This window comes from Halichoerus grypus, chromosome 8, assembly GCF_964656455.1.
Source record: "Halichoerus grypus chromosome 8, mHalGry1.hap1.1, whole genome shotgun sequence".
In the NCBI taxonomy this organism is placed as follows: Eukaryota; Metazoa; Chordata; class Mammalia; order Carnivora; family Phocidae; genus Halichoerus; species Halichoerus grypus.
The window spans coordinates 122,627,809-122,639,888 of NC_135719.1; the positions used below are offsets into that span (position 1 = coordinate 122,627,809).

At 38.6% G+C, this 12,080-nt stretch overlaps 1 protein-coding gene across 18 annotated transcripts in view; it reads left to right on the top strand.

Moving 5' to 3' along the window:
• Positions 1 to 12,080, top strand: part of SIPA1L1 (signal induced proliferation associated 1 like 1) — a 366,695-nt gene that overhangs the window by 277,423 nt on the left and 77,192 nt on the right. For all 18 annotated transcript variants that reach the window (XM_078053858.1, XM_078053861.1, XM_078053859.1 and 15 more), the window contains 2 exons: positions 3,605 to 3,708; positions 7,003 to 7,160. In XM_078053858.1, coding sequence (XP_077909984.1) covers positions 3,605 to 3,708; positions 7,003 to 7,160 — 262 coding nt within the window. The remainder of the gene's footprint in view (positions 1 to 3,604; positions 3,709 to 7,002; positions 7,161 to 12,080) is intronic.

Below are 12,080 nucleotides of genomic sequence, written 5' to 3' on the forward strand. Positions count from 1 at the left end.
CCAGGTGCATTCACTTGCACACTCACACACACAGGCCTTCAGCTGACACAGTATGGACTCACCTTTCATGGCAAAAGGCAGGACAACAGACTCTTCTTGATCCTGACCCTCACTGAAGTGAAAGAACCCATCTCCTGGGCCACTGCTAAATGTACCTTGAAAAATTATTAGTAAACATGATAGATGCCAGAGCAGGTGGAAGTCTTGACTTCCCCAAATACTCCACTAGTGAGTGAGTGAAATAGTACCACGAAGGCCAAAGTGTGTCTCCTCTCGAATCCGTGCTGCTGTCCCAGATGTCAGTACTTGGCCCTGGCTGTGTTTCTGAGCATTGACTTCTGCGTTCCCCAGACCCTGAGGCAAGATTGCATGGATGGGACATCAGGGGGCCTTCAAGGGATGGTCCCCAGCAGCCACCTGACGATTATTATATTTCAAATTAAATAAAGGGATAAAAATGAGACTTACAAGCTATCTGATTTCATCTTGTATTTGATGTGTTCTGTAGTGGTGAGTACATTTAATTAACGGAGCTTAAGCTTTCTTCATTCTGTTGACTTTATTTAGCCTACATGCGTTTAGTTAACGAGATTACTTTTCTCTTGTGCTCATAAATATTTAAAACCAGGAACTTTCCTGAAATCAAATTGCATAGGCTTGTTTTCCTTCATCTAGCTTTTCTTAACTCTGATACATCTATTAGTGATTGAGAAATGGTTGTTATAAAAGTCTGATTACTTTTCCTCATTCAGATTTGTACACATACACCTTGTCAACGAAGTTTCAGACTACCTAAAAGTAAAGGCGTTGAGCCCAAAAGAGCAGTCAAGGATGATTATGACACGGACTGTATCTAAAACCGCTCTACAAACTCATTAACCAGTTCATACCATCTTAAATAGAAATGCCTAATGTACGATATTATCATGTGTCTACACTTTTTCAAAGCAGCTGAGAAATATACTGTTATCATTCCTCAATTATTCAGTGCCTTCTTATCATCTATGTTGACTATTAGAAATTTTACTTTCTAGGACTTCGCGTAGAATGCCGACCTTATTAGTGGGTGGATGCCACTTGCTGGTACTATGATTTGGAGGCGGATCATGTGATTATCGAGATGACCCATAAGATGCCTGAATTTACTTTTTAACTTTTACAGCTCCTCGACAAGTATGAAGGAGCGTTATCTTCCTTTCACCCCTCTTCTCAAAGCGTATTTCCCTTTAGAAATTTTTTAATATATATTCTCTTCAGCCAGAGGAAAAAAAAGGATTTTTGTCATTTTCATTTTCCTGATTGTTATGCTATTAAATTTTTCATGGTTTCAGGGTTTCAGGGTCACTAAAAATATCATAATAGCAATATTGGATGCTTTATTTTTAAGAAAATATAACAAACATTCATTTTCCATTCTCTCTGATAAAGTTTAACAATTCTGTTATGTACATAGTATTTTCAGGATTTGGAATTCCTTTCTTCTCAGAAAGGAAAATGTCATTATTTCAGCCCTTGTTTCATCTCTGAAACTTTTGAAACTATTTAAACTGTTTAAAATTATCAGCAAAACTTGGGGGTTTCCAGAAGTCCCCAGAAAAAGGATGGTCAAGCAGCGTACCTGACATAAATGAGGTGTGCAGAAAGGAAAGCGAGAATGGGCCGAAGTAGAAAAGCAGATGACCTTCCGCATTGTCTTCCACATCAGCTTTCCTCTCTGGCAGTAATCCTTTTAGAATTGGACAGACGTAGAAAGCGGAATGTAATTCATGAATACTAGATGACAGTCTCTTTTCTAGTTCATTAATTTTGCTCAAAATTGACTTGAAACACATGTAAGTACATGTCAAAGCTGACACATTCACTTTAAGGTTTTAAAATGTACTAATCAGTTCAAGAGTTATTTATAGCAAGAATCCTTAACAGTAGATATGTTCTTCTTACTCAGGAGCTGTCTTAGACAGTTCAATTATTTATTGCAGTAATTTGTAGTTTTTTTTGTTGGTGGTCATTAGCATTTAGAGGATATTTTTTCCTGGAAAGTTATATGTTGGTACATATTTTTGCAATTTTTGAAGAGTAGTCTGTGCTTTATTTCACTTTAGCTTGTTTCTAATCCTTTGCATTTAATGTCAGCTTCCAAAAATTAAGGTCCTCCAAGAAGCTTGAGGTTGAAACTCTGGTCTCTAGAACATTTTTACAAGTCTATCTGCAAGCCACTGTTGCGGTTTATTCTTGGAGCAGTGCCTAAGGGCAGTGGAGCTCCTGAATTACAGTCACCCTACGGGTGTTTATTTTTAGATTCCTCTGCCCAGCCCCATACCCACTGAGCAGTATTTCTGGGGGTGGTGCATGAGAATCTGCCTTTTAAACTAGCTCCCCAGATGCCACTGTACATGCTAAATTTGAGAACTACTGCCTCTTAGTATATGCCAGGGGCTTTGTCTTGCGGCTTCTCTAAAATGGAGTAAAGCATTCTGGTCCTCAACAGTATGGTTGACGGAGGCTTGAGTTTACCCAGAATGAACGCACTTCTGTCATTTTGCAGCCAGTAAGTCCAGGGCCTTTAAGACTAAAGATACTCCCTTTTGATTGGACCATTAATAATTCTCTTCTCTGCTTTCCAGTTATTTGTGGGCAATTGATTTGTTAATGATTAAGTGGTTAGAGGTTGCTGTTGACTTAAGGAAGGTGAGAGCAGAACAGTCTCAAAACATTGTTGGACATTGCTAGAATGCCTGTTACTCAGTGTTACAGTCTTGTTAAATTTCTGTTTCTTAAGAACAAAACATTTCTCTTAAATCAGAAGTTTTGGAAAAGATGTTCTTCATCTGATGTCTGGATAGAATTCAGGGGTGTGTAAACTTGGATGGGAAATAATTTTACATTATTTTCACTGACCCCCTAACTAAAATTTAGCACTTCCTTCAGTTATGAATATAGGCAACAAACAGTTGTTTAAGTTCTACCTATGATTTTATTGCAAGTTAGAAAGCATAGATATTTTCATATTGTATTTTTTTTGGAGATCCTTCAAAATACTGCTTATTGTACATCACTACTTCAAAATCATAGTAACTAGATCAGTTGCTAAAACTTGTTAGAGAAATCTAATATTTTAAAATTATTTTTGATAACTATTTTGTAGTACAGTTGATTTCTATTGAAATCATATATATTTTATATATTTAAAAATATTATTCTGACAAGGGATCCATAGGCTTCACTAGACTACCAAAGAGAATCATACAAAAAAATGGGTAAGCACACCAATGCTCGGGGCACCTGGGTGGCTCAGTTGGTTAAGTGGCTGCCTTTGGTTCGGGTCATGATCCCAGGGTTCTGGGATCGAGTCCCGCATTGGGCTCCCTGCTCAGTGGGGAGCCTGCTTCTCCCTCTGCCTGCCGCTCCCCCTACTTGTGCTCGCTCTCTCTCTTTGACAAATAAATAAAATCTTAAAAAAAAAAACACCGATGCTAGATTTTATACTAACATCTTTTCATTCTAAACCATTTCCCTTTTTTTTTTCCGAGGTATTTTCTGTAAGTGAACTATTTTTCCTATTCTTATAGTCATCTCATCATTATATAATATTTTTTTACTGTAGCTGACTCCACTGGAACCCATTCTCTGTACACAACATACAAAGACTATGAAATTATGTTCCATGTTTCCACCATGCTGCCATACACGCCTAACAACAAGCAACAGGTAAGAGATCCCTGGTGTTGTCTGTTTCTTCGCCCTTGTTCATTTCCCCCAGAAGCCTAAGTGGCAAGTTTGTAAAATCTTAAACCAGAATTTAATGTTGCACGTGTCACGGCAGCAGGAAGCCTTGTACTCTGCGGAAATAACGAATAGCAAATGAGCTGAAAACAAATGAAGAGACACAAATTCTAGGTTAACAGCCAGCTGGATGGCTTTGGGAATTAATCCTTTGCTTTTCACCCACGGAGATTGAGGTTTTCATGGAATCTGAAGAGAACAAGTTGAAATCATGGTGATTAGGTGACCCTGCAGGGTTGCAGAGAACATGGATGAGTGGGTGAGATTCCATCTCAAGAGGCCAGGGTACAAAGCAGGAAAGTACTGATGTGTCATTTCAGATTTCAGAGGAGGTTTGGTATACTAACTGGGAGAAAAACCAAAATAAATGTCAGTGGGATCTCAGAAAAAGGCTTTTTCTTAACATTTATCAGGAGACAGCAAAGAACATTAAAAAACAATTGGCCTTCGTGTACATCATACACAGTTTCTTTTAAAGAAGATCTAGGGGCGCCTGGGTGGCTCAGTCGTTAAGCGTCTGCCTTCGGCTCAGGTCATGAGTCCTGGGATCGAGCCCCGCATCGGGCTCCCTGCTCTGCGGGAAGCCTGCTTCTCCCTCTCCCACTCCCCCTGCTTGTGTTCCCTCTGTCGCTGTCTCTCTCTCTGTCAAATAAATAAATAAAATCTTTAAAAAAATAAAAATAAAAAAAAATGAAGATCTAAAAGCACAATGCCTGTTACTAAAATGTGGTCATTGACATAGTAAATGAAGAAGCCTAGAAGTGGCAGATTGTCACAGAGCAAAATGGAAACTGGCAGTATTATTTTAGAAAGTATGTGGTCGTTGCTGTTTTTAAAAAATATGTCAAAATAAATGATACCAAACTGACATTTAAAAGAGCCAGAGAGCAAACAGCTTCTCCTTTCAATAGCAATTATAAACACAAGCAGTCCAGTATTACTTCTGACCTTAAAATGGATCTAGATTTTGTTATTGTCAACTGTTGTGCTAACAGAACACAACCAGCTGCAGAATGAATCACATCCTCTTTCCCAGAATTTAACCAAACACGGATCGAATCGAACACTTCATCACTGCAGGTTTGATTAAATCACAAATAGAGGTAACAAAATTTTGCCTCTAATAATTACCAAAGGAATCAAAAATAGGGAGCAAAGCAGTGAATCAGCTACAAATCTGAAATAAATCTATTTAGGATAAAGTCTATGATCTGGAATTTGTTGACAGTTTTTTTATGCAAATTCCAAGTTCTAGATTACCCAGAGAGGAAAACATCATGGTAAGAAAAATATGTTTTTCTTATTCTGACCAGTAAGTAGACAAAAAAAATTTCAGGACATTCACAGGTGATCTTTAAAGGATTATTCTTTCTGCCTGATTGCTCAGCAGAGAAAGTAAGATGTATGGAAGGATAAAAAATTTAGTTAACAAAATTCAATTAATTGTTTATTTCTCCTAAATGAGTTGAAGTGTGTTGAGCAGCATGAGTTGGACAGCTATCTAAATTATTTAATTTGGAGGTCCGATCAAGGCAAACATGTTATTATGGTCCTAAATCAGAATGAAAGAGTAATTGGTACTGCTGCATCTTAAAAAATCTTAATTTTCTGGGCACCTGGGTGGTTCAGTCGGTTAAGCGTCTGCATTCGGCTCAGGTCATGATCCCGGGGTCCTGGGATCGAGCCCCACATTGGGCTCCTTGCTCGGTGGGGAGCCTGCTTCTCCCTCTCCCTCTGCCTGCCGCTCTCCCTGCTTGTGTTCTCTCTCTCTCTCTCTCTCTCCCTCTGTCATATAAATAAATCTTTTAAAAAAATCTTAATTCTCTATCTAGAGAATTTATTTCTTCTATGTAGATCACTTTCTGCTTGGGAAAAAAAAAATAGAAAGAACATAGCTTTTAAAATCTTGTGGCAGGAATTTGTTTATAAATACTGTCTTTCATTATATATAATATGAGATGGATAGATGGATTTATTTCTAATTGGGTCCCTCACTAAGACATTAGTGTTACATATCAAACAAGAAAGAATTACATTGCATCAAAAAGACAATGACATCATCTGTGCAGGAATGACACAATACATAGACAAATTGTATTTTTTTTTTTTTTGGTGTGTCCAAGATCCTGAGTAGATTAATAATGTTTAATAATGGGTCTATTCTGTATAGCAGTCAGTACAGACCAGCCTTTATTTCTGTAACATCCAATAATATATCATGTTTAGAAATGAAAATAAGTGGCCTCATTAGAAGATAATTTGGGATGCTTTGAAATTCCTAAGGTTAAAAGTACATTTGTGGAACATTCTAACTCCCAATTCTCAACCCTAATCTAAAAGGCTATTGTTTCTCCCAGCTGAACACTAGATCACTGGTTTTACTGGTATGTAATTTGTGTAAGTTAAAGTCACTGGAGAATTAAAAAAAAAAAGTTTTATAAATGCAAGTTTATACCTAACAGATAGTTGATATAAATGGTATATTTTGTTATTTTTCTCCTTGTGAGAGCCTCTATATAATAAATATGAGAAATGCAGATTTTGTTCAACTTTTTTTCACACTACTGAATTAAACTATCTAATAAACCCCTCTTAGAGAGCGACTGGCCTAGCCTGACTTGGGGTGCCTGAATTTGAAAGCCACCTTTCCAAATCACCATTTAATGTGAAACAGAAGGTGGTCTTAAGCAGCTTTCACTGTAATTAAGAAAAGCTGTTTAAACTTGAAATTTAACCTGCTTTAGGAATGTTAGTAATTTCTGCATTTCCAGCTGGTGACACAAAAAGCATCTCAGAAAACACCTTAGCGACTCTTTAAATGAAGTGAATTAAACCAGAACATAAATTGCATTGTAATTACTTCCGCCATTCTCCTCTCTAAAACATCTTCCCTCTGGCAAGTTTCTTTCTTATGTGAAAATGGAACAAAACTGTTGTTATGGAAACAGAATTTGGAGAGGCTGGAACTTGGCATAATATGCCAGATATTGGTTTGCTCCTGAATGGGCTCTATATTTTATGCAAATTTCAGAATATTCATTTCTGTATTCTTCCTGGGAGGGAATAAGAGAGGCTAAAATACTGACAGCAACTGTGTCGATTACCTACCTTAATATGTTCTGATTAATAATGAATGTTTTAAATACAGTTACATAAGGGAATTGGGGAGGAAAACGCAGAGTGTTGTCATTTATATGGTTTGCTTATTTTTTCTTTTAGCTCCTACGGAAGCGGCATATTGGAAATGATATCGTAACAATTGTTTTCCAAGAGCCGGGAGCACAGCCATTCAGCCCAAAAAACATCCGATCCCACTTCCAGCACGTTTTCGTCATCGTGAGGGTCCACAACCCCTGCACTGACGGGGTCTCTTACAGGTACTGGCCCTCCAGCTTTGGCTGCGTGGGTGTCGGCTGGTGGTCACGCACAGGGCCCCCTCCAGCTCCGCTTTCTGAAGTGGCATTGGGAAGCCCATTACTATTTATTTTTGTCTTTAGACTGTGCGCGTAGATGGCCGAATTCACACAATGACGTCACCTGACGGCGTTGACGTTGCCCAGACACGTTGGTCAGACACCTGCCGTTTGCATTTGCACCTCCCCCTTAGGTGGTGTCCTTCATCCATGCCATCTGGTCGCCAACTAATTACTCATACTGCTAATTATACTTTGCTTTTGGTGTGGCAAGAGCAGAGAAGAATGATCATAATAAGTAGAAAAGTTTTGTTTTAATTGTTATTATTTCAAAAGCTCAAACCCTTGCTTAGGACCGATTTGATTCACCCTAACATTTCTGACTGCAATCTTTGAGGCATTTCTATGCTTTAGTACGCCTGTGGTGGAATTGTTTCCGTGCTCCTTGTTGACCTGGTCTCATGAGTATCAGAGTTCAGGCATCTGTCTGCAAGAGGCCTTTGGGTGTTGACAAGGATAAGAACCTGAATTGCTGGGTTGACGTGGGCATAGTACCAAGAAGGCGTGTAAGGCTATTGTAGCCTTAACAAGATGTTTCTAATATGAATCTGTCCTTTTAAAATAATGGAATTCTATCCTGTCTTCCCATCCCTAAAATTTGGAAGATTAGGCTTTGTTAGTTTTGGATATTTGTTTTTGAATTAATACAGCCACCTACCCAGAAACTGGCCAACGCAGACTGATAATTGGTTTGTTGTGAGCTCCACAACTGTCTAATTCTAGGTGTCAGTGCGGGTTAATTACAGGAGTCGAGCAAGCAAACTCAGGAAACAAGACAAATAAAGGTTACTGTGGACTCCTGCAAGCCACCACCGTCCCTGCACACATCCCACAATAACGGTGTATGTTGGCCGCTGGTGATAAGCCAAGCACTATTCTAGGTGCTTTACGTGCGTTACCTCATTTAATTTTGAAAACCCATGCATTAGGTACTATTTTTAAAAATCCCCATTTTCAGATGAGGAAGTTTAAGCAATGCGAACAGGTGACTTGCCCGCGGTAAGTGATTGTAATGCACTCGGTCTGATTCTAGAGCCGGGCCCTTCACTGCCCTGCTGCGCTGCCTCCCTCCCATGCCCTGGGAAGCAGGGGTCTTTGCTGCCCTTGCTGCCAACACACAAGCTCTTCCAGAACTCCAGGCTAACGGGTGGAAACTCCAACGAGAGAGACCTAGATCTGCAGGCTCTTACCAGGAATATGGTCTCTGAAAGCTGCTTGATTTAGGTGTGGGATGACAGACTAAGTGAGAACATTTGACTGTAACTGGGAGGGATAGCTCTTAGCATTTAGAAAATACCCCCAAGCAATTGAAACATGCTCTGTACTGGATTCATGCAAGGGATTTCATACAACTTTGATAGAAAGCTAATCCCTTTTTGATTGGTCACTACGAAGTTTGGGAGTGGAAAGCTATGCAGTTTGTTTTAGGGAGAGATTCTTCTTTAAAAGCCATTGCCTAAATAAAGTGCTGTTCGATAGAAATGTAATGCAAGCCATATGTTAATTTTATATTTTTTAAAGTAACAAGAAATGGGTAAAATTAATTTTAGCAATATGTTTTTGACCCAAGAATATATTTTATTTACCTGCTATATCCAAATATAATTATTTCAACAGGTGATTTTTAAGTTTTAAAAATAATTGGCCTATTTTACTTATTTTTGGACTAAGACTCTGAAATCTGGAGTCTGTTTTAGACTTACAGCTCATGTCAATAAGGATGCTTGATTTTCACTGGAAGTCATCTGTGTTTAGATTTCATAAAATTTGTAACTGGAAAAGTAGATTCATGTACTCAGATTTTCCAAACCTGCTTTTTCAGAGCTTTCGAGTAACAGTTGAGTGTCGCTTTTAAAAATAGGATGTAGGGGTGGGGGGATGGGTTAGCCCGGTGATGGGTATTAAGGAGGGCACGTATTGCATGGAGCACTGGGTGTTATAAGCAAACAGTGAATCATGGAACACTACATCAAAAACTAATGATGTAATGTATGGTGACTAACATAACATAATAAAATTAATTAAAAAAAAATACAATGTAATTTAATACCCCTTGGTCACAGTAGCCACATTTCGAGTGCTTAGTAGCCTGCATGTGGCCAGTGCAAGTCTAAATAGACTGATCAGGAGGAAGTGTCTCCTAGCCTTCTTCAACAGTTTGCTAGATGAGGAAGTGATATCTGTCTTATTCTTTTAAACCCCACCCCCACCCTAGCCTTGAAAATCATGCTTTTTTGCTATCTCTTATTTTTAATCTGTTGCCTGGAGAGCCCGTCTTCTTAACCCCACCATGTGATGTGCTGGTTTGTGGGAGGACACTGACCACCCCAGCTCATGCCACATGAGCTAACCTGGGATTTCCTAGTTGCCATGCTTGTTTGAAGACCCAGCACACTGCTTTATAAACTGTGAATGTGGGTCTTTTGTAAATCCAAGAGAACATACCAAATTGGAACATCACTAAAAGAAATTACAAGAAACTAAAGTAGTGATCTTTTCCTATTGTAAACCTTAAGTGTATTAATTGTTCTCAGTCCCTCTCAGACCGAGGTAAGCATGTTTCCTGGGGTGTGTGGTGACATCAGGAGATGTTTAAAGTCCCAGAACAGACAGGGCAACTTTCTTGTAGTTTATGCTTGGGAGAAAATGTGTGAAGGTGTTCATGTTCTCATGAAAATAAATGTATTATGGGGCTCCTGGGTGACTCAGTCGATTAAGCGGCTGACTCTTGATTTCAGCTCAGGTCATGATCTCAGGGTCCTGGGACTGAGCCCCATGTTGGGCTCCGTCCTCAGTGGGGAGCCTGCTTGAGGATTCTCTCTCTCCCTCTCCCTTTGCCCCTCCCCTGATGCAAGTGCATGCACGCACTCTCTCTCTCTCTCTAAAATAAATAATCTTTAGGGGAAAAAAAAGAAAAGAAACATATTATGAAGCTGAATAGAAAATTTGTATCAATTTTAAGATAAAACGTGGGTCTTCCAAAGAATTTCTGTACATGTGAGTTTTTCTCATACCCCAGCCACTCCCCAACCTACTAGGTATATGAATTTATGGGCCTCTTTTATTAGAGGTACTTTGGTAGAAAAGTTTAGAGCTGCATTGATTTATACTAAATTAGATTTAAATCTAATTTAACTCTATCCCTGAGTGATATAGTTAGAGTGATTCAGATGCTTTTTATCATTGAAAATCTCTTGTTCCCGAACTTTGTGCCCTATGAACATTCACATTTATTTATTGACATCTACTTGGTGCCTGTAATGAGGAAAGTACAGAAGTTGTTTTCTCAAAGGAGCTTTTTGCTGTAATCAGGTAGGAAAGTGTGAGGTCAGTACAGGCTGAAGTTATAAGGAACATTGAACTGAGAAAATGGGGTTTGGCATGTGTTTTAAAGCACAGATGGATGAAATTGAGTAGGGGAAAAAGAATTCTAAGAGTGGCCAGCATTATATACAGAAGCAAAGACACAGGAAGGAAGGTACAGGAAGAAGGCCGCTATTGTAATTGGGGCTACTGGGCAGTGGAGGCCCTTGGAATGCCAGGCTGTCTAGTAGCACAGTATAAATAGAGTTCTAGAGAAATTCACCCAGTGTCACCAGGCAAGATAATTTATATACAAAAAAGGCAAATTTGGAGCTTATTGCTGCTGTTCATTGATTTTTTTTTTTTTTTGCCAGTTCTTTACAGCCCTTATCATATATGTGCTAGGCACTATTCTAGGCCCTGGGATGCAACAGGTAAACAAAGAGAGAAAAATCCCTATGGTGGATATGGAGAAGAGGTCCTGAAACAATGGCTGTTATCTCCTTGGGGACTGAAAAGTTTATAATAGGAAAAACTATTTCAAACTAATTCCAGAGGCCAATTAACTTTGAACAGTAGACATAGCCAGGAACTCAGAAATGAATCACTAAGTCTGTACTATGCCCACACCTGTTAAGAGAGCCCTCTGGTCTCTTTATTTTGTTTGGTATTATTACACTGAGCTTAACTGTCTGGTCCTGGTTGATAGAGCAGATTAGAAGCAATAAATCAGAAAGATGAGGAACTGTTCAGTGGCAGGGATGTGCTGAAAACATCAATAAGTGATTATTAATAAGAGAGATGCAGAAAAACTATTCACATAAGTGATACAAAGCCAATAAGCCTAGCAGTCTGGGGTCATTTGGTTTGGGAGCAAAGGACCAAGTATACTTCACTCACCCCTTGGGGCCTCACTTTGTAAAAATTCAGTGTAAAATTTTTTCAGCATTTTTTTTAGCAACCAATGAATTAGGAGATCTAGGCATTGATCTTCAGAGGTTGCAGATATCACAAAAAGAGACAAACATGTGTCTCATAATGGAAGGACACAACCCCACTTATGAATTAGTCTTGTTCCCTACCCCCCTCCCCCACATTGAACCTGAATCTGATCAAACTTCTGGAGAAGCCAATGTACAGGGAATAGAAAAGACAGAAGAACATGCCCGTATTCAGCAAAATTCAGACACTGTGCAACTCTATGTGACAAGCAGCCCAATTTCCTCAACACATAAATGTAAGAAATAAAAGAGAAAGTGAGAGAAGTGGAGAGGAATGAACAGAACAAAAAAAATTTTAAGATAAGATTAATTAAAATGTGTGGATCTTATTTGGATCCATTTTAGATAAAAAGATTTTTAAAATTTTAGGACATCTTCAACAACTGAAAATTGGAACATTGACTATTTGATGAAATTAAAGAATTATTAATTTTAAAACTAGTATAGTAATAAGTGGTTATAATAATGACCTGAGTCTTCAAAACAAGTGTTAAATTGTGGTCAGTAATTACGTTTAGAA